This window comes from Conger conger, chromosome 7 (genome assembly GCF_963514075.1).
Source record: "Conger conger chromosome 7, fConCon1.1, whole genome shotgun sequence".
NCBI lineage: Eukaryota > Metazoa > Chordata > Actinopteri > Anguilliformes > Congridae > Conger > Conger conger.
The window spans coordinates 60,357,331-60,371,084 of record NC_083766.1 but is presented as its reverse complement, the minus strand read 5'-3'; the positions used below and the strand labels follow the sequence as shown (position 1 = coordinate 60,371,084).

The 13,754-nt window shown below is 40.0% G+C and overlaps 2 protein-coding genes across 2 annotated transcripts; both read left to right on the top strand.

Moving 5' to 3' along the window:
* The first annotated feature begins 609 nt into the window (after positions 1 to 609).
* LOC133133508 (olfactory receptor 6N1-like) lies at positions 610 to 1,587 on the top strand. The gene has a single exon (XM_061249610.1). The coding sequence runs from the start codon at positions 610 to 612 to the stop codon at positions 1,585 to 1,587; it is 978 nt and encodes a 325-aa protein (XP_061105594.1).
* Positions 1,588 to 7,877: 6,290 nt separating this feature from the next.
* Positions 7,878 to 10,279, top strand: LOC133133507 (olfactory receptor 1496-like). The gene is made up of 2 exons (XM_061249609.1): positions 7,878 to 8,840; positions 9,818 to 10,279. The coding sequence occupies exons 1-2, from the start codon at positions 7,878 to 7,880 to the stop codon at positions 10,277 to 10,279; spliced, it is 1,425 nt and encodes a 474-aa protein (XP_061105593.1).
* The last annotated feature ends 3,475 nt before the right edge of the window (positions 10,280 to 13,754 follow it).

The window sequence follows — 13,754 nt, the reverse complement described above, 5'->3', positions numbered from 1 at the left end:
TGCTACACGTGCTGTCTTCAATCTTGCTGTCTGTATTCAATATTTGACACTCGATGATTCTATGACTATTTATCATGGCGGCTACTTGTCACATTTTTCGAAACTTTCGTTTATGCACTATACAATGCTCTCAGTTATATTTGAGCACATATAGCAAATAGCACATAAAAACGTATTTTTATATTTTCAGCATTATATTGTCATACGTAGCTAAATTCCGAATTCCTGCGCGCTGCTCAAAAATGTAAATTATGGTGCAAGCAAGAAATCTCATTCGGACAAATATCTCCAAGGCTACAAGGGTTGAATAGGTTGAATAAATTAATTGAATGTATTCAATGTATTTCCTCATTCTATTGTTAAAGATCACGTTAATACGAGATAGAACCGGTTGTTTATATTCAGATTACTTCACGTTGTAGTTCAGCTCTCAGGAGCACCTCGGTTTGTCATGCAGTCATGCTGGATCTGGTTTCGGCTGACCTGCGCATCTCCGTCAGCTCGGAGCAAAAGTAATACAAATAGGAATTTCTACAACACTCATCTGTTTTTCCTACAGGGCCCAGAGGAAGGCAATCAGGCGCAGATCCTCGACGCCACACACGTGCAATGGGAATTCTGACAACTTTGATCACTAACGACTCCACCATTAGACCAGTGGGATTTTACGTAGTCGGATTTTCGTATTTAAAGTTTACTGATTTATATTTCATTTTCCTCGCAGTCGTTTATATTGTTACGATTTTGTCGAACTCTTTTATTCTTTCTATTATCTGGATAGAACAGCGCCTACACACTCCAAAGTACATTGCCGTGGCTAATCTGGCGATCGTCGATTTAGTGCTCAGTACAACCCTTATTCCTGCTATGATCAAGGCATTTCTCGCTAAAGATAACTTCATTTCCTACAACGCATGTTTGACTCAGATGTTTTTTTATTACTGTTTTGCCTCACTCGAGTCATTTTCTCTGACTGTACTTGCCTATGACAGGCTAATTGCGATATGTTTCCCACTGAGACATAGCTCGATCAACACAATCACAGTCATGTTCAGTATTTTAGTATCTGTTTGGGCATTTTGTGTAAGTGTTATTGTGTTCGCGGTCATAATCATGACCAGGCTGTCTTTCTGTAATTCGGTCAATGTGCAGAGCTACTTTTGTGACTACACTCCTGTGTACAGAATAGCTTGCAATGATAGCAGATTGCAATGGGCCACTGCCTCTACTCTCGGTATACTCATTGTGTTTGGGCCCCTTAGTTTAACCGGCATGTCATATGTCTGTATTTTGACAGCCGTCTTTAGAATGAAGAATGTGGACAGCAGGTACAAAGCACTCGCAACTTGCACAGAACATCTCGTTCTAGTGGCGATCTTCTATGTGCCACTCATGACGGTCTTCATCATTGAATTTTTCTTATTCCGCCTCAGTCCGGACATCAGAATGGTGAACTTGTCATTAGCTTCATGCATCCCACCCTGTCTGAACCCCATTGTGTATTCCCTGGCAACCAAAGAAATGAGAAACAGAATACTGGCTATGCTCAAGAAAGTGAAAGTAGCGGCGTGGGCAGGGCAGGCATAGGGCCAAATATTTAACTTACTTAACTAATTGCTTAATGATGATTGAAAATATTTTACCCTTTTCATGTATTCGTAAAAAAAATGTAAGCAAAATGAAGTTTTGTTAGTTAGTGTTGTACAAATCACATGTAAATGTTTCATTTACAAAACTATTTTTTTAATAATGATTACAAATAATTTGTCAATAATCCATGAATCATTTACAAACGTATTTAAATGATTTGTTAATGATTATTTATCATCACCCAATAGCTTAAAAATGACTTATAGGGGATCATTATTATAAAGTGTTACCAAAGGTTTTAGATTTTGCATTTCCAAATACCCAGTAATTTCTAATGCTAATTATATTTTTCCTGCATTTCTGTCCATTATTTACCAATAATTTGTGTTGTCCAGGTTGTATCATGAGGTAGTATATAACCTTTATAGAAAAAGACGGGATTGTTGAAATTTGAGATGGTATATATTGCTTTAATTCATAAAGATACACGTTTTCTTTTGCCAATGTCCATGTCACATCAACATGTTTTTTAGACCTGTCAACAGTTAATTACACAGGCTCTACATAGCCTTGTAGTACCTATCTAAAACATAAGTAAGTGTCTTTTAAACACCCAAGTAAAGAAGTACACAAAAGTATGCTTAATTTTAGTATACATCCCAGGTGAAAAAAGGTATCATTGTACCAGGTGCTAATGATAAGTACATTTTAAATACAATATTTTGAACCAATTTCTAAATATTCCCGTGCTAAGTACATCTGAGCAAGAAAGTAGTACTTTATTTGTAATTCCTGTACTAGTAAACTGCATACACTAAAACGAAGTACTTTTTTCACCTGGGTGCCCATGGGCTTACGTATTCAACAGGCAAGGTTGGGGGCGGGGGGCTTGGGGGAGATAAATTCAGCAGCACGAGTGGAGATACATTTTAAGACGAACGAGCATCGACAGTGAGGAGAACTGGTGAGTGTAGCGTTTTACTGCTATGCCAATTCTACTCTGCGCAGTCAATCTGTCCGCTTCTTCCTGAACACCATGATTAAGTGTGAATGTTTCCACACGCTTCATTACCTTCGACAACGATAGTTGTGTTAGTTCATTGCAAAGCGCCTGGACGTGGGCGGCGCAGAATTGTTTTGAAGGCGCTATCATTTTGGCAGCAATTGTAGAGTCATGTCGGCAGAGGAAGACACGATCGACCCAAAGACCCACGCGTCATCACATCCACGGTTTCGTGCTCCGTTTTGAGCGGTTCCTTTCAGTTGACGCCAGTTCGAAATTGTAACTTTTTATTTGGTTGCGTTATGCGAGCATATGCTTTCACGGATTTCCTTGCACGTTTTCAAGGTGTGCGAACTACGAATCAAAAGAGAAATTGAACAAGATTGGTATGATATGTTAGCCGATATTGGCCGCGTTTCCCGATAGCGAACGTTCTTAAGGAGTTAAGAACGCTCTAAAGAAGGGTTCGGCTAAGAAGGATCCTTAAGTTACAAGTGTTTCCCGAACACCTTCTTAGTGGCGTTCTTAAGACTGCGCCTAAGAAGGGTTGAAAGAACGTTCTTAATGGGAGCTGTCCACCCCCTCAGTGCTGGATTCAAAACAATCGATGCCAGGCTAATCGATTGTTCCACATAATTACATGCTCCCAGATGAAGTTCTGATGTAACAAGTGTCGTCCTACAATAAAACAACACTGAGAATAACGCGCGGGGAAATGAGGCGCCAGAACGCGATTATAACACTAATTGCGGGCTGAATCCACACTTTTCTTTTCTAATTTGTCATGCGTAGGCTATGTAACAGGGTAGGAATTTCCTCATTTTCGGGGCAAAAAGGCCTTTGAGTGAAATAAGAGGATGTGGAGAATAAATTACTTGACTTTAAAGTTTTGATTTTAGTATGAATCAGGGGTGAAAGTGGATTGAAATTCTTGCCGGTACTACTACCCCAACCATGGGGCATTTTGGCAAAGACAGACCCTATGAGACAGACAGCAGAAAATTGGCTTGAAACCGGCTACGGTTTGCAAGCCTACGGCCTGGTCGCAAGAGTGCAAGAACCGGGAGAACAGCCGACATCCCGCAGGAGCCTGCGAGTGAGGCTGAGGGAGGGAAGCGGAGCCCGGAACGGGACTCTTAGCTCGCTGGATTTGACATGGACTCTTTTAACACTGAGACATTTTAATCTGTTCTTAACTTGTGTTTTAGTAAGTATAATAAATCTAGTTTTTAACCTTCCGTCTGCATGTTGTTTTGGGTCAACAACTCCCCAGTAGAAATCATTGGAGTTACACTCCTCACCTGTAACATTTCTAAATTCTTACGTTTATTTTGTGTGCGAATCATGGCCAATTACACAAATATAACAATAATAATAAATGTTTAAACCGGAAATAAGGTGTTAAATAACTGTGGAAAGGGTGGAGGTCTGATTTGAACCTGGGGCTTCGACACGAAAATCGGTAACATTAACCACTACACCATCTACTGCCTGCCGACTCACGGAGGATTTACGCCATAAATACACTAATCATTTGGGTGCGCCAGCTACAATTTTGGGTGGCACCGGCACACCGGCTTACAAGCCAAGCCAGCACTGCCCGGGTGTGCTGTGTGGCCTTATTTTATATTTAATTGGTGGTTAAACTCCTGGATGTTTAGTTTAGGATTAGGTTTACACCTTATTTTTTAGAGGCTAGTTGCCTACAGCCATAGCCTACTTTGGCCATTATAATTTAGCATGGCTGTGATTATTGTTTCCTAATAGGCTATATACATATTTTCCTAATTACGAACGTTAAGAACGTAACGTTACTGCGCACGAGTATCTAACTTTAGCCCTCACAATAAATAAAATACGTTTGCTTGATAACGGATCTCACAGTTTTGTTTATTTGACTCTTTTATTTGCACTGCAGATGCTGGTTGAGAAACGGTGTCTCATTCTCTTGTATGCAAATGCACAGTGATAAAGGAATCTTTACTCTTTAATCTTTAATCTGCCGTCCTCAATTTCATGTGTCAGTTGCCTGATGCGGCTGGATCTGCAAGCGTTTGGTCGCTACGAAGCCTGTTAAGTTGGCTGGGCTTCCCGATAAAGAACGTTCTTAAGAGATAAGAAGGCTCTTAAGAACGCTCCGGATCCTTCTTACAAAGCCTTCTTACGAAAGATCATCTTAGGCTAAGAAGGTGTTTCCGGAAACGCGTTTGCTTCTTTCGGGAGGCCTAAGAAGGTCCTTAAGAACTTTCTTAGCTTAAGAACGTTCTTAACGAGTTCGGGAAACGCGGCCATTAACGTTTGTAATGTAGGCTACATTCACTTCGATTATATTTGAAAGGCCGTGATGTGGAAAAATCAGACACACAAGTTTCATACGATTTCTTCCTCCCTCAAACTAAACTCAAGATTGAATCACTTGTGTGTGACAGACCAGGATCCCATGCGCCTATGTCTGAACTGGTGTGGGTGAAATATTAGCGCACTTTTTTAAATAACATAACTTAATTATGACAGAACAGGCCCTGAAGCAACACTGACTTGATTTGGGTGAAATTTTATTGTAGCGTTTTCAAGTAGAAAGAAGTTAACAATCAAAGACAAACACGGTAAGGGCACTTCATGGCTTCCATTTCGTGTATCTTATGCTGCATGTTTAGCGTTAGTGCTGTTGACATTTTTACTTGTAATGGGGTCTGTGTATAATCTACACAACTTGGAAATTAGCGGCCTGTAGTGTAGTGGTTAAGGGACTGGGACCCGCAAGGTCGGTGGTTCGATCCCCGGTGTAGCCACAATAAGATCCACACAGCCGTTGGGCGCTTGCGCAAGACGATTAACCCTGCATTGCTCCAGGAAGGGTTGTCTCACGCTTAGTCTAAAATCAACTGTAAATCGCTTTGGATAAAAGCGTCAGCCAAATGACATGTAATGTCATGTAAAAACAAGTTCCAGAAATGTCAAAAAACCTGACGGGCGGTAGAGCTTTCTCAACCTTCCAAAATCAACACGGGAGTTTCAATATTTAAATCTATATGAAAAATGCACCTCTATGATCAGGCCTATAATTGGTTACAGTCTGGTGACAGGGCTGTGAGCCCACGTCCCATAGGCTGGCGCAGTTCAGTTGTCTCCCGCTCAGACTGCGTGGGCTCTCAATCCCTGTCGGAGCAGATATGGTGCCGTAGATTACTCCGGGTGGGGCCAGTTTTGTAATCCCCAATTGTGTCCCTTTTACTGCTCGTTGCTCTCTTCCCGAACGGCCATCTCAAAGTTTCCCTATCCATACTGTTGTCTCTCGATCCGAATCCCGTTTTTTTTTTTTTTTTTTTTAATATCTCCACAATAAAAGGAATTTACCTCTTTATATTTAATATATTCCTCAACACTGTTGTTCTTAACCATCATCATTTAAAAAACAAAACAAACAAAAAAACAGCTTTTAGTATTGCTACCTCAAGTTTCGATAATGAGGGCCGAAATTCCCCCCATTCATTTTGTATGGGAATTCCATTGAAGCCTTGAATTTTTGTTGTGTCATTGTCAGGAACTTCGTTGTGGTGGCACAAAAATCAAACACAAACTTTATCGTCACTCCTTAATGTAAAGGTTTTCTTCATAATTACGTATTCATTTATTTATTGATAATTATGATGATAATGATTATGATGACCATTCTCTATTTATTGAGTGTTCAGCCAAAAAGAATGGGTCTGGTGGTCTGCTGGTAACATGTAACTAGATAGTTAACTTGCTTACTGTTAGGTATAAACTGACCTCCTATCCTGCTTAGAGTGATATTATCTAGCTAATGACATGATAATGTAATATATATGTAGAAAACATAATGCAAGCATCACACATAAACTGACAATGCAGATAATTTGTTAGATTATGTATGTCAGATGCCTAGATTGATTAGATACGAGAAAAATGCATTTTTTTAGGTGGCTACCAAACAATTGTGATCAATAACAGATATATTGCATTTATTTTATGACTGTGTACCAGTAGTGTAGTGCAACCACAAATTGTACTTGCAAAACTGTCCCCAAGCCTATAATTCATAACAACTAATCCCAAACATAATCCTCTGTCCTTAACCTGTAACACTTAACCAAACCCCTGTCAATATATCCACATATCCCAAATCCCCATACTGTACTTATTGGTTAATTAGTTAGCCATACAAACAATGTACATACATTCACTGCACACTTTATTAGGAACATTTTTACTTCATTACACCTACTTATTAATGGAATTATCTAATCAGCCAATTGTGTGGCAGCAGTGCAATGCATACAATCATGTAGATTCAGTTAATGTTTACATCAACCATTAGAATGGGGAAGAAATGTGATCTAAGTGTCTTTGACCATGGCAAAATTGTTGGTGGCAGACAGAGTGGGTTGAGTATCTCAGAAACTGCTGATCTCCTGGGATTTTCACACACACACTAGTCTCTAGTTGAAAAAAAAACCACAAAAAATCCTGTGAGCAGCAGTTCTGCAGACAGAGACACCTTGCTAATGAGAGATGTCAGAGGAGAATGACCAGACTGGTCAAAGCTGACAGGAAGGTGAGAGTAACACAAATAACCACACATTACAGCAGTGGTATACAGAAGAGCATCTCTGAACACACAACACCTCATAACTCTAAGTGCATAGGCTACAGCAGTAAAGTCTAATAAATACCTAATAAAGTGCTCAGTGAGCTAACACCTTCATAAGCACACTTCATTATTTACATTAAGCATGGTAGATACGCTGCTATGTATACAGCACAGCTGGTGGTGGAGTAACTGGATGAGGATAAATCTGGTCAAAACATAGATTTAAAAGTCAGCAAATATGTATACTTAAAGTAGGTCTACGCATAAAGTAAATAACATGCAACATGCATCTAAAATGCTCTGCTAATAAAAATCCCATTATGAATTTACTATTTTATTCACAAGAAGATTTTAATTTACGTTTGCTTTCTCGAAAATGCCACCACACTGAAACATTATATTACATTAATTTCATGACGTGCTCTATTGCATTGTATTGCATTGAACATAAAATAAACCGAGTTGAATGGAAAAATGTCCACATGATTTTATTCAATTAAAAGAACAACCTTAATGTATTGTCCTATCCGCGATAAACAGTTATTCTAATGGGGACAGAGTATTAGCCAGAATTGTGTTGTTGTTGTATGTTTTCATTGATAGTCATTCATCTGTTTCTCTCTCAGGCCCCAAAGAAAATACAGGCACACAGAACTTCAAAGAGGACCAATGGGAATTCTGACCACTTCCATCACAAATGACACTATTGTTAGACCTGTGGGATTTTACATTGTAGGATTTATGCATTTAAAGTTCACTTATTGGTATTTAATTTTCCTTGCTATCATTTATATTGTGACTCTCTTATCCAACTCATTTATCCTTACCATTATATGGATAGATCGTCGCCTACACACTCCAAAGTACATTGCGGTGGCTAATCTGGCGATCGTTGACATGGTGCTCAGTACAACCTATATTCCTAGTATGATAAAGATATTTCTCATGAAAGATAATTTTATTTCCTACAATGACTGTTTGGCACAGATGTCTTTTCATTACTGGTCCGGCTGTTTAGAGTCATTTTCTCTCTTTGTCCTTGCATATGACAGGTTAATTGCGATATGTTTCCCACTGAGACAGAGCTCGATAAACACAATCACGGCCATGTTCAGTATCTTAGTGACGCTTTGGTCTATTTGTGCAAGTATTGTTTTGTTCTCGGTCATAATCGTGACCAGGCTGTCTTTCTGTAATTCAGTGAACGTGTACAGCTACTTCTGTGACTACACCCCCGTATACAGACTATCTTGCAATGATCATAGTTTGCAGTGGTCCATTGCCTCTTCCCTGAGTATAATGATTTTGTTTGTGCCCCTTAGTTTAATAGTCATCTCATATGTCTGTATTTTGACAGCAGTGTTTAGAATGAAAAAAGTAGAGAGCAGGTATAAAGCGCTTCTAACATGCACAGAACACGTCATTCTAGTGGCGATTTTCTACGTGCCGATCTTGACGGTGTTCATTATTGATTTTTTCTTATTCCGCCTCGAAACAGATGTCAGAATGCTGAGCTTATCGTTAGCTTCCTGCATCCCGTCCTGTCTGAACCCCATTGTGTATTCCCTGGCAACCAAAGAAATCAAGAACAGAATACTGGCTATGCTCCAGAAAGTCAAGGTAGCAGCGTGGGCAGGGTAGGTATAGGGGCAAAGGTTGCAGTATAATTACAATTTCAAGTGAATAGCATCCATTTTTACATTGCATGACATTACATGGCATTTAGCAGACGCTCTTATCCAGAGCGACGTACAATGAACTGCAAATCAAACACAAGTATGAGTGCTAAGGGGACCTGAGAGGACAGTACAGTTCCGAGTCCTAGTGTAAACATACAGATAATCAGAACCCTTGAAGAGTACAATCAACAGCTTTGTGTTTGGCCTCAATGGAACACAAACCAAGCATTACATGGTTCAACTGTATTTAATTTGTATTTCTCTCTTCATTAATGTGGTAATGTTAAGAGTGAGTCAAGCTAGCTCAGGCAATCTCAACAGGTAAGAAATGGCCTGACCCCCGATAGGGTTTTTTATATTTTAGTCCAATTTTACCTGTGACAGAACAGGAAACATATTTTAATATTCACTATTACCACTCCCCAACCCCCCTCTCAGCACTCTGGTTACAGGAGACTTCCTGACCCTCAAGAACAACCTTTAAATCCATTTGAGTGTTTAAAGGTTGTGTTACCATCTGTGTTTTCATTATTATTTTGTTTCATTTTCTCTTGACCCTTGTGTAATACTGTAATACGTCATTGACAGTGAAGCCTTGTTCTCAAAGGACGTAGCTGGTTTATTAAAGATAATTATATGTGTAAAAACAATTCCCAGTGGTCTACTTTCAAACGTTAACTTTACTTCTCAGCTGACATATTAGCAACACCAGTTTCTACTCTTGCTAAATGGCTCTGTCATCAAGGGTCCAAGATATCAAATAAGCCTCAAACCAACATGCTGCTGCCAGATATGGAGTAGATAGTAATTTTGTACTTCTGTGTTGCTTTAAGTGTTGGACGTCTAGTGTCGAAGAGTAGTTTGCATGTGTCTTTATGTGTGTGCACAGGCAAGCACCTCCGACCAGGCCCGCCCGATTCCTGAGGCCAGGACCTTGTTGATGAGGCCAAGGATGTGCCCAGGCTACACAGACGGCAGCAGAAGGATTTGGCACAAGCTAACGGCCAAGCCGTAGTTTTGGTTGTAAGCTCCAGAGCCGCCGCCAGTGCAAAGGACCTTCATATGTGGCAGCCAAGGCACCAACTGCCGCCCACCCGCCCACAGCGCGCCGGGCCACCCCACAGGGAGCGTAACGAACACAGGGAAATGGGAACCTGCAGTGCCGCCACGGCCCCCTTCCAGGACAACAGCATCCAGCGGGTAAGAGAGAACAATCTCCCTGACACGTTCACCGCCAGCGTCAGCCACTTCTCCCAGGCCCAAAGAGCGAGCTGGAAGATGCGGCCGGAGTCCCCTTGGGCACTGGACACGGTCCTGAGGGCTTACAAACTCCAATACGCATGCTGGCACCCTCGCTCCAGGGGCGTTCAGGACACCGCGGGTTGGAGATAAATGCACTTCTCAGCAAGGACGGGGTCTGAAAATTAGAGCCATTAGAATGGGTCAGTGGGTTTAACTCCACATATGTCACTGCTCCAAAGAAATATGGAGGTTTGGCGGGGGACCAAATCGGCAACCGACCGCTCTTACCTCTGGAGCAAATGTTGCCCCTAATATCTTGTAGATGAGACATATGCATGTGTGCCCTTTAGGTTTTGCCGTATGTTGCTCGGCAAGCATGCCACCTCAGAACCTCATCATGCACATATTAGTACGACTAGCGCCAAATAAGTACCTTTATCTGTATACCTGCCCGTTATCCATGAACAAGCAAGGCTATCTAAATTTAATTTCTGTATGCATTATGTGTAAAAATGTAGTGTGTCCAAGTTGATATAGCCACCCTGGCTTGCTAAATGCCTATGTAACCCTCATTAGTTTCACCTACTTAAAGTGAATAGTCCCTCACTTTGGCACTAGTATTAGTAGTTGGGTATTTGTAGACACTCCCTAAGACCCTCCTCGTGCGGAGAAACGATCTTTTTTTTTCTCTTTCCCACACTGACACCATCCACCCAGATACGGAGATTAGTCGGAGACATTTGATAAGATTTATGACAAATAGCTTATAATCACTTAGATTAATACAACACAGAACTCATAGAGTAAAGTAGAAGTTGACTGACATCTTGAAGATTTCTAAGAAGAGCTGTTTTGGTTTATTTTGAACTTATCCTGGTGAGTTGAAAGTTGTTTAGCTATCACATACTGTTGAAACGTGGACACTTACCTAATTTGTTCACGACAGATTACATGTTGAACGAAATGAATTGCAATGTAAACCAGTCAACATAGGCTGACTACTAGAAGCGTGATGTTTCACTGTCATGAAATTTGCAAACCTCATGTAATACGGTGTTATACGTTCATGTAAGCTAGCTGTGTTGGTGCTATAGCAGAATAAGCTAGGATACGTATTTGAATGAAGAAAAGTAATACCTGTGTCTTTTGGTATACATACTTGCTGTATGTTCATGTTAAGATGTAATTATGTGGAGAATGAATTATTTGTACCAAACGTTGCTGAACCGCGTAGTTCCAAAATGTAGTTTTGCTAATCGTTGTACGGCGTGTGTGCAGGCTGGTGCTCCAAGATAAGGTTGAACTTTATGATCTGCATTGCTATTTCATATTATACACCACACGTTCTACTAGTGGTATTCTAAGATTCACATTGATATTTCATATTGTGGCGAGCGAAGGCTCCAAAGACTGAGGCAGAGACATAGTGGCGTTTTTCGAATCGCTTGGCAGCTTCATTTTATTAAAACACTCTCGTAGTAATGCTCTTCACAGCAAACATTCGCAGACTGACAAACAGGTCGGGCAACGGTTGTTTTTAATAGCAGATCAGACGACCTGTCTGAACACCACATTAGGACACATGGCGGGAAGATAACTCCGCCCACTTTACCCCTGCACGGGCGAACAACGTTACTGTTTCTAACATGGCTGCGCCCTGTGCACAGCGAAAACATAGAAAATTGCCCTAAGACACATTTTCTAATAAACTTTAAACACGATCGGGTAGCCACAGACTACCGAGTCCCATCCAGCCCAGGTACAGAACCCCAGGCCGCTACAATATTATACACCACACATTCTACTAGTGGTATTCTAAGATTCACATTGATATTTCATATTACACGCCGCATGTTTCATTCGTGGTACTTTGAGATCTGCCTTGATATTTCATATTACACATCACACATTCAATACAATTACATCTCGTGCCTACATTTGAATTTGAACCATACAGTATATATATATTTTGGTTTTTTTCTTTCATTTCATACTTAACAGAATTTCATGACTTGAATGAATAGCAAATACAACATACACACATACATGTTCATATTCATATTCAACAATTTTTTCTAATACACTGATTTAATGTGTCAACACTATTAATACAATTTTATCTTTGATACATGAGCTGATTGGTCTGCTGTTGTTATTGTGGGTTTGGGTGAAATTCTTAATATTATTAAGCACTACTGCAAGATAAGATACTCCTTGAGTGAAGCCAGTGAGAGATATTATAAACTTTACTTGATACTAGTGCTTACCCATGTCTGGTAAACAGACTTACACCTACATGCAGTGTATACTTATGTGTAAAAATTATATGTAAAAATGCAATGTGTAATTCGATTTGGGGTCTCCTAAATGCCCATATGCACTGTAAACTGTCACCTCATAGATGCCTCTTGGGAATGGAATTATTCAGGGCTGCCAAACCCTAATTTTGCACACCTGATTCTACTAATTAGCAGCTCAATGGTGTTTCCACCTGCAGAATGAAGGGTTGGGAAAGCCTGAGATTACGTATTCAACAGGCAAGAGCACGCATTCCACACACAAGGATATATATATTCTGTAGTGCGAGTGAAGAGGCATATTCAATCAAACGAGCACCGTGAGTGACCTATGCCGCGGAGTGTGAATGCTTCACGTGTTTTATTTAGATAACGATAACGCAAACTTTGTACTTTTTTGGACGGAGGTAAAATAAAAAAGAGCGTTGAAAAATATAAAAGAACAACAAAAAAAAGTGAACTACAGCTTTTCCGTTGTACTTTTACTTGAAGTTTGTGTTCTTTGTCACATATTGCCTCCATTATGCCTGGATGAAGCCCACGGAAATAACGTGCGTGTTGAAGACGCTGTCATTTTGGAAACAATTCTAGAGCCATATCAGAAAAAAAAGAAGACACAATCTACTCAAAAGACATACGCGTGACAACACATCCACGGTTTGGTTATATATACATATATTAAACTGTTCTTTCTGTATGAAAACTACATGCACGTCAATACTGTGTAGGCTAAGTGCAGTCTTTTTTGTTAAACTATACAAAATATTTTTACACTAGTTCAGTTACTATTTGTCTGGAAAAATACTTTCGATATTTTTCTTAATGCTTTTTTTCATCATTAAAAATGAGTAATTATATAGTTATGTAAACCCTAAATTAACTATTTATAGCTAACAATAAGGATATATAGTACGCTCCAACATTGCCGTAAAGTTGGCTTTGTATTGGCATTTTCTGATTCCGGCTTCAATAGCTCAGGAATGAAACATCAAATTATGAAACGAATGACAAGTTATGAATGCGGATACAAAAGACAACAAGCTACAACCGTAGTTTGCCTTATTTAAATCTCAACCATGCATAGTAACAAAAACATGAATAGTACTAAAAACTCTACCTAATAATGTTCTTCTGAAGAGTGCTTTGTGGTGGATGGAGTGAAAAACTAGAATCTCCAAGAACAGGGTTGGGCAGTCCTACTGTATATCATTGAAATATAGCCCGACCATCCTGTTAAAGCAAAACACCCTCAAACCACAACATGCACTGTTTTGGAAAGTTGACAGTGACGAACGCGACAGAGCCGTCTTTTCGTGATGTTCTAGTAA

Excerpts from the sequence above, each read along its gene's own strand:
- LOC133133507 (XM_061249609.1), top strand. The coding sequence starts at position 7,878 with ATGGGAATTCTGACCACTTCCATCACAAATGACACTATTGTTAGACCT. Across the intron at positions 8,841-9,817 it reads AAGTCAAGGTAGCAGCGTGG|GACCTTGTTGATGAGGCCAA; the intron begins GCAGGGTAGGTA and ends TCCTGAGGCCAG.
- LOC133133508 (XM_061249610.1), top strand. The coding sequence starts at position 610 with ATGGGAATTCTGACAACTTTGATCACTAACGACTCCACCATTAGACCA.